The 8113-nt window shown below is 43.9% G+C and overlaps 1 protein-coding gene across 1 annotated transcript; it reads right to left on the reverse strand.

Moving 5' to 3' along the window:
* Window positions 1-1293: 1293 nt before the first annotated feature.
* On the reverse strand, window positions 1294-6927 carry FABP5 (fatty acid binding protein 5). Its single transcript, XM_050802248.1, has 4 exons — window positions 6031-6927; window positions 3216-3388; window positions 2785-2886; window positions 1294-1550 (listed from the first exon to the last, which is right to left on the reverse strand). The coding sequence occupies exons 1-4, from the start codon at window positions 6107-6109 to the stop codon at window positions 1497-1499; spliced, it is 408 nt and encodes a 135-aa protein (XP_050658205.1). The 5' UTR covers window positions 6110-6927; the 3' UTR covers window positions 1294-1496.
* Window positions 6928-8113: the final 1186 nt, after the last annotated feature.

Here is an 8113-nt window from a genome sequence, read left to right on the forward strand (position 1 = left end):
CTAGCCACATTAAAAAAAATGGGTAAAATTAACTTTATTATTATAATTTATTTTAATATGCAATCAATACCAAAAAATCATTAAGGCATTTTACTTTTTGTACTAAGCCTTTGAAATCCCCTATGTACATCTCATTTCAGACTAATCACACTTCAAAAGTTCAATAGCCATATGTGACTCATAGCTACATATTGGACAGCACAGGACTAGAGTATCAGTGAGTTGAAAACCTCCACTAACTGCTAGCAGTGGGTAATTCCTAAGAGAAGATGCTTACCAGTTAACATTTCTTCACATGGAGAGTGGTTTCAGAAGTCTCAATTAGTATACTTAGGGACTTTAGACAAGATCTCTGCACAAGCTACAAAGAGGCAGCCTTGTAGAATGACTGAACACATTGAGTAGACTTGATGAGATACAGGTTGTCAATCCAGCTCTACTACCTCCTATCCTTGAACTAGTTAGTAAAAAACCAGTTTTCTTACTTGCAGAATGGATATAGTCGTACTAGCCCTTTAACGTTTGCCCTAAAGATCATTTATGCAAAGCTTTAGCTCAGGGCCAACAGCCTGCTTCTCCAAATGTGAACTGTGGATATTTGCATTGGGGACCAAGAAACAGAGACTCACTAGAATTCTGATTATTCTATACATAGTATATTATTTATATGTGTATATAAATACACACAAAAAATATTTTAGTCAATGCTGGTTAATTAAACCTTTGCTCTAATTTGAATCATAAAGTTTATGTTGTAGCCACCTTTTATTGAGAATGGTCTCTGCCAGAAGTTCAAAATTCTTGAGTTCATACAAACTTCAAATAGTATAGGGAAAGCTTAAATAATGGATACAGTATTTCCTGTAAGAGTAGCTATCTAAATTGCTAGAGTGTCATCTTAATATAGTACCCTCAAGACTCCCCCAGCCTTTACTCAGTTAATAATTATTAAAACTCATCGCTAATTTCCTGTAAACACCTCTTACGCAAATAAAAGAAAATCTAAACCCAAATGGAATAATTTCCTGGACACTTAAACTCTTCCAAGAGAATCAGAAACCCTACTAAACCAGGAAGAATGTTGAATCCCTGAATAGGACCAATAGGCCCTGCTCTGAAATTGAGGCGATAACTAAAATGGAAAGGAACAAACCCTAAGGGTTAAAGAACGCATACAACATGTATTAGAACCAAAATGATTATCTCAAACCCACACATCTATAGCTCAATAAATTGCACCATGCAGAAACATTGTTTTTAACTTCTCTCAACAGACCTATTCAAAGAAAGATCCACAAACACATTTCTTTATTAACCAAGGGATGATCCTAATTAATCCAACACACTTTGAAACAGCTACACGTAAAATGTTTGTGATAAAGATAATTGAACACAGTAATGAAAAAAAAAAAAAAGAAACAGTATGGAGATTTGCTCATTGAACTGAGCTTGGTCATTCTCTTAGTTAATTCCTGTCCAAAGTGATGATGGAATTTTTATTCTACTTTTTCATAGATCCGAGTACAGGTGACATTGTTCATGACACAGTCCTAGGAGAAGGAAAGACATTAAAGAGTTAGGTTAGCCTTATATTCCAGCAGTGGTGGTGTTAAAACATTAGAATCAAAGTCCCACAAAATCACGTAATCTAATTCATAGATGGAGAAAATTTCTTTCAGGATTCACGGATTTGAGAGAAGCTAGAAGCTGTTGTTTTGCTTATAATATGCATGTTTTACAGATCCACTATGAAGGGGCTTCATCCCGGGGATCATGGGGAGGGGGGGAGGGGGGAGGGATTGCATTGGGGTTAACCTGATGTAAATGAATCATATGGGTGCAGCACAGCAACATGGAACAAGTATACATATGAACAACCTGATTATCACATGTAATTAAAGTATAATAATAATAAATAAATTTAAGAAAGTTAATTCCTGTCCAAAGGTGATGGAATTTTTAATTCTGATAATTTTTCAAAGATCTCAGGAGTACAAAATTAAATGTGCAAAAATCACATTCTCCAGTACACAGACAAACAGAGAGCCAAATCAGGAAAACTTCCAGACATTGCTTCAAAGAGAATCAAATCCTAGGAATCCAAACTTACAAGGTTCTTCAAGGAGAAATATTCCACTTCATAATGTGTTGAATATATCTTTATTCTTTTGGTCATGGCAAATATTCCTTAAATATACAGAAAAATGTGTGTCTAAGAGAGCAGTTTGGGGGCTTGCCAAGATTTCACTGTAATGTGGCAGCAAAGCAAGAACTCCCCCTGACGCCAGCCAAATCCTCTGCTATGTCATGTCACTTCTCTATCTCCACTAGGACTTTCTTAATAATCAGTGTTCCTGGCCTGGCGCGGTGGCTCCAGCCTGTAATCCCAGCACTTTGGGAGGCCGAGACAGGTGGATCACGAGGTCAGGAGATCGAGACCACCCTGGCTAACACGGTGAAACTCCGTCTCTACTAAAAAAAAAAAAAAAAAAAAAAAAAATAGCCGGGCGAGGTGGCAGGCGCCTGTAGTCCCAGCTACTCGGGAGGCTGAGGCAGGAGAATGGTGTGAACCCGGGAGGCGGAGCTCGCAGTGAGCTGAGATCCGGCCACTGCGCTCCAGCCTGGGCGACAAAGTGAGACTCCGTCTCAAAAAATCAGTGTTCTAGTATTTAACTTGTTATTTTTTTCTTCCAAACTGAGTTCTGTTAATGATCAATGATACAGAACAGTTATGTGAACTACGAATGCACACAAGAAGCTAAGACACAGCAGTTTGACACTTACCACCACTAATTTCCCATCTTTCAATTTTCTTGTTATTGTGCTTTCCTTCCCATCCCACTCCTGATGCTGAACCAATGCACCATCTGTAAAGCTGCAGACAGTCTGCAAAAATGAAGTAAATGTTTTATCTTCCAAGTACATTATAAGAGTTTCCATGACTCATAACCTCATTAATTAACTTTTTTTTTCACCTTCTCCTTTCTGAGTCTACTTCATTAACCCATATTGATTTTATTCACAATAGTTTGTGGTTTTCAACCTAGTAACTTATAAAAGATGCCAATTCTACGATGAAGTTGATACTTTTGCTAATGTGACAAAACTCAATTCATAACTTTTTCATTAAGTTCTTGCCTATAAACAGTAAAATGTTATTGATACAGCCTATCATTCTAGAAGCTTCTGTGATTTCATAACATGTCATGACTGACCTGAGTTTTTCTGCCATCAGCTGTGGTTTCTTCAAATTTCTCTCCCAGGGTACAAGAAAACTGTGTTGTTTTCAAAGTGCTCTCAGTTTTTATGGTGAGGTTTTTGCCATCACAAGTGATGATACAGTCTGGCTTGGCCATTGCGCCCATTTTTCGCAAAGCTATTCCCACTCCTGTAGAATGTTAAGTCATGTTAAACAGGAAGACCAAAGTTATCATTTACATGATAAAAGCAATATAATTTCATTGTAACCACTTTGTGCAGCATATTTTCACTTATTTGCTTATTGATAACTATTGTAAACACATATCCCATGGTATGAGCCAGCACTTTACATATATGAAACTCAGATAAGCTTACAACAGCCCTGTAAAAGGCAGATGTTACTGTCTCCATTTTACTGATGAGAAAGCGAGGCACTGAAGTAACTTGCCCAAGATCGTTCAACTGGACAGTGATGGAACTGGGAATCAAGAGGACGGGCACCCTGGCTTCAAATCTGAGCTCTTGGCCACCCTGCTATGCTGGCTTTCAGAAAGTTAGGTAAGAAATGCAGACTTCCAAATTTTATTTACTGAAAGCAGTTGATAGAAGGTGGAGATAAAGTATTCAAAATTGCAAATTCAGGAGTTCGCTCAATCTTTTTCTTTTTACTGGATTCTGCCAACCATTACATTCTATGACTCCAGCACACAGTCTGGCATAGAAATGCTCTCGATAAATATTTGATTAGTAAACTATACAAATTAGAAATCGATCCTGAGATACTCGAACAGCACAATCTTTTAAAAGTCAGCAGCACAATCTTGATGCTAACAAATGGGGAAAAAAATCCTACCTTCGAATATAAAAAATATTTCATAGCTTTATAAATCAATAGAAATTTATAAAATACCATATTAAATTGTATGTTAATTTATGATCTATCAATTTCCCCTTAACGTTCCCCTTAGAGTTAGTTAACATGTATAAGGAAACCTTAGATCCAGGCCAAATCACTGTTTCATAAATGAGACTACAACCTACGCAGGGTGATTGTCTTGATGAAGAACTCTCAGCCAGGCTTTAAAGTTCCCCTTGGAGCCTTCTCTTTGGCCAGCTCAGGGCTGGTGCCTTACCGCTGTTAATTGAGCCATTATTTACTCTCACTTCGGACAAATAAATGGGCTCTGCTCTGTTCACATCCTGACTGCTCCCTAATGAACCGAGTCTTGACAACCTTCAAGACTCCAGAATCCTGGAAACAAGCCCTCCAAACCTACACACAATTTGCTTTCTACAATTTGTTCTCTGGGCCTTAAACTTGTACACACACACACACACACACTGTATTTATTGGACATGTGCAGTAAATCGCTTTTTCCAGAGTCATCTTGATGTAGGTTTACAAGGAAAAAGAAAAATACTGCCTTCTTACTTCACTGATAGTATCATAAATACACTTATGATTCACCATAAACCAGCCTTAACACCACATTGTCTTGGATAAAGGGTACTGAAGGAGTGATTCCGAAGTGCCACGGCGACAAGGTATCAATAGAGGGCCACAGTAGTTATTTCACCAGCGAGCAACCAGTTAACATTTGTGGATACCGGCTTCTGAAGCAACCTTGTAAGTCCCAGCCGTCCCTTAGGGCTGGAAGCTCCCTTCCAGAGAGGATCCATGCTATGCTAACTCCATCTCACTTCCTAGTGGCCTGTGACAAAGGTCCATTTTTGTTTGCAATTTATCCAGTTATCTCAATCAGCATGCAATCTGTCACTGGCACAGAAAAGGACAGTAATTTATAATGAAGCACTGTTTTGAGTGAGAGAAATGAATCTTACTACTGAGATTCTCCTCCCTCGGAACGCTTTCCGCAGGGCCACACCCATCTTGAATGCAGTTTGCCGCAGCAGGGCCAGGCAGTTTCTGTTACGGTTTTCCAGCAAAGCCCACTGCCCCCTTCCCCCTCACCCTCAAGAGGCAGAGACCAGGATGGCAACACATGGCCACCCCCAGGCACAGTCGGCCTCATTGCGCTCCTCCCACAGGCCACCCTCCCACTGCGGTGCCCCGGCCCGGCAGTGCCAGCAGCAGGTCTGCACCGCCAGCGCCACGCTTCTCGGGGGCCCTGGTGTTCCATGGGGTGCCAATCCAAAGAGTTCGGCTCAACTGCTGAGGGCGAGCAGAGGAGCTGGGGGAGATGGGGCTGACAGGAATACAAGCTGAAGCTGCAGCGCCGCTCAGACCCGTCTACAGGATTTCTGCGGGAAACTGCGCGCCAGCACCGCGTCCCCAAGAAGGGAGGGCAACCTGCGCGCCAGAGAGGAACAAAAGATGCGACAGGGAGGGAAAGGGGAGTGGGTGCTGCCACGATGGGGTAAATGGAAGAGCCAGGATAGTAGCAGGAAGGGGAAGGACGAGTAAAGGAGGAAAACAGGGAAATAGAGGGTCGCCTGGAGGGGGTCGAAAGAAGTGCAGCGTGAGGTGACGGGTGCGCGCACTAAAGGACAGGAAGCAATGCAGAGTGGCTGCTGTTTGGGCGAGGGGAAAGAAGCATAAGAGAGGTAGGTGGATCACGAGGTGGACTACCTCCGGAATCTTGCGGCCTGCGGGCGGGCAGGAGGCGCGCACGCTCCCTGCTCCTAGACGCCTGCCCGCGTGGTGCTGCGCGCGCTGCACCCAACGGCCGCGTGGTGGGGAAGATGGGAGGGGTTGGGGATAGGTCGCCGAGCATCTCCTGCCCCGGAATCTGGCACGCTGACTGGGACCGAAGGACAGACGGCCACAAACACGCCACGTTGCAGGCGCTGCCAGGTCGGGTGCCTCACCTAGCTCCTTCATGTATTCATCAAAGCCTTTGCTATCCACCAGGCGCCATCTTCCTTCCAGCTGCTGAACTGTGGCCATGGTGGGCGCGGGCGGGCTGACGTGCAGAACGGGGTCGGCGTCGGCGTCGGCGTGGCAGCTTGCTGTGAGGCGCCCGACGCCCGCGGCTGCTTTTATATCGGCGTTCTGCGCAGGGCGGCGCTATGCGGCCAATGGGAGGCGGGCCTCGCCCGGCCCTCGCCCCGCCCGCCGCGCGCCCCCCGGGCCTTCCCGGGGTCGGGAGGTGCTAACCAGCAAGCAGGGACTCGCCTCAGCACCCCACGCCTCCCGGACGCCGGCGCCTGCACGTTTCGGCGCCTCTGCAGGCCCAGGAAGCCACAGGGGGCACCTGGAGGCCCAGCCCCGCCTCTCCTTCACCCTTCCGTTTGACAGCCTATCCACCGCCGTTTTTCATTTCAAAATACCCGGACCAATCGATTAGCCCTCGCCGGCCTCGGACTGCAGGAAGTGATTGATCGGCTGTTTGGTGTATTGATTGATTAACTACGGTGCCTCCCTGACCTTCTGCTCCTTGCCAGCGGACAAGCTCACAATCCACACCCTCCTGAGAGAACCCGCTCTCGCCATCCGCAGGTCTCCCTGGCCCAATAGTGGGGATATACCTGAGTTGAGCTAGAGGATTTTATCAGAAGGTGCCTGTTGGAACGGGGGACGTCTCGGGAAGTGTGGTTTCTAAACTAAAAGACTGCAGGAAGTGTCAACTTTAGTGATTGTCATTGCCATTCAAGAATGTTTTATTAGTTTATGTTCCCCTCGTAGTGCACCCTTCACGGTTTCTTCTCAGACACCAGCGGGTTCCCTCTTTCTCTTGAACTATAATAATACTCTATACATGTGCGTAGAACGTGATACATTTCAAAGTGTACTTTTCACAGTTTATTACTTGGTGTTCCCGGGTGCCTGTTGGAGCTGACCTCCCTGGACTGGACTGACCTCCCTGGACTGGACTGAGGTGAGGAAGTTGCCACACAGGTTGGCCGTTTCGATAGAGGTAATGTGCATTTATTGAGTAGCTACTAAGTGCTAGATGTGCTTCCTGGGCACTTTATAGACATTGGTCTCCACTATATTTTTGCTAGGGGTGTTATCCCAATTTTTCAAAAGAGAAAATAGGGCAAAGAAAGTGCACAGTGGTAGAACCAGAATCCCCATCCAGGTCCAACTCACTGAAGACCTTATGAAATCAGACCACACCTGATGACGGAGCTCTGAGTAGACCATAGTCACCGAGACACTACTAGTTCTTGTATCATCCTTGACAAAATTGAAATCTGAGGTTGATTTGCTATCTCCCAATATGCTGCTCCCTTGAACTGCATCCCTTTCAAGTCCCTGCCCTAAGTTTAGGGTCACACCAGTTTTCCTTGTGGTACCATTTAACACTCAGTTGTTTTCCCAATAAGGGTCTGCATGTCCCCACTGCTCAGAAAACATTCGTGTTCCGAGGGGAGCTGAGTGCATCATTTGCTCAGTGATGAGAAGCCCTGGCTTTCAGGGAGCTCCTAGGGCTGCCTGTGTGTTTGAGCTCTTCATGTGCCATTTCAACATGTCTTATCCGTTTTTGTATAGAATGTAGTAATAATAGGACGCAGCACTCTGATACTAATTTTTAAATTATCATAATCTAACGTGTTACAGAAATATCAAAAAGAGATTGGCACTGGAGTACTAGATACTTAGCTACTTAAGAAATAGCCTTTAATCCCAAGGCCTTACCTAAAACTTAGGTTTAAACACAATCTCTAATGTGATGAGTGGAAATCGTTCTTTTGTGTTAAAACATACAGAAAAAACAAAGATATATGGCCAAAATAATAACCGTTATTTTATCTTGTGGAACAAAAAAGGGCATGGTGATTGCTCTGTTCCTCAGGGAAACACATTGAATGTCTTGTTTTCAGACACTTCATCTGATGTGTACACAGATGTATGATTGGAGTAGATTATTCCTAATGCCCCTTAAGCTCTACTACTCAGATTCTTTCCTTCTCAAGAGTTATGGTAATGGATTTTAAGCTGTGAAAA

Source organism: Macaca thibetana, chromosome 8 (genome assembly GCF_024542745.1).
Source record: "Macaca thibetana thibetana isolate TM-01 chromosome 8, ASM2454274v1, whole genome shotgun sequence".
In the NCBI taxonomy this organism is placed as follows: Eukaryota; Metazoa; Chordata; class Mammalia; order Primates; family Cercopithecidae; genus Macaca; species Macaca thibetana.

Excerpts from the sequence above, each read along its gene's own strand:
- FABP5 (XM_050802248.1), bottom strand. The coding sequence starts at position 6,109 with ATGGCCACAGTTCAGCAGCTGGAAGGAAGATGGCGCCTGGTGGATAGC. Across the intron at positions 2,887-3,215 it reads CTGATGGCAGAAAAACTCAG|ACTGTCTGCAGCTTTACAGA; the intron begins GTCAGTCATGAC and ends TCATTTTTGCAG. Across the intron at positions 1,551-2,784 it reads AAGATGGGAAATTAGTGGTG|GACTGTGTCATGAACAATGT; the intron begins GTAAGTGTCAAA and ends TCCTTCTCCTAG.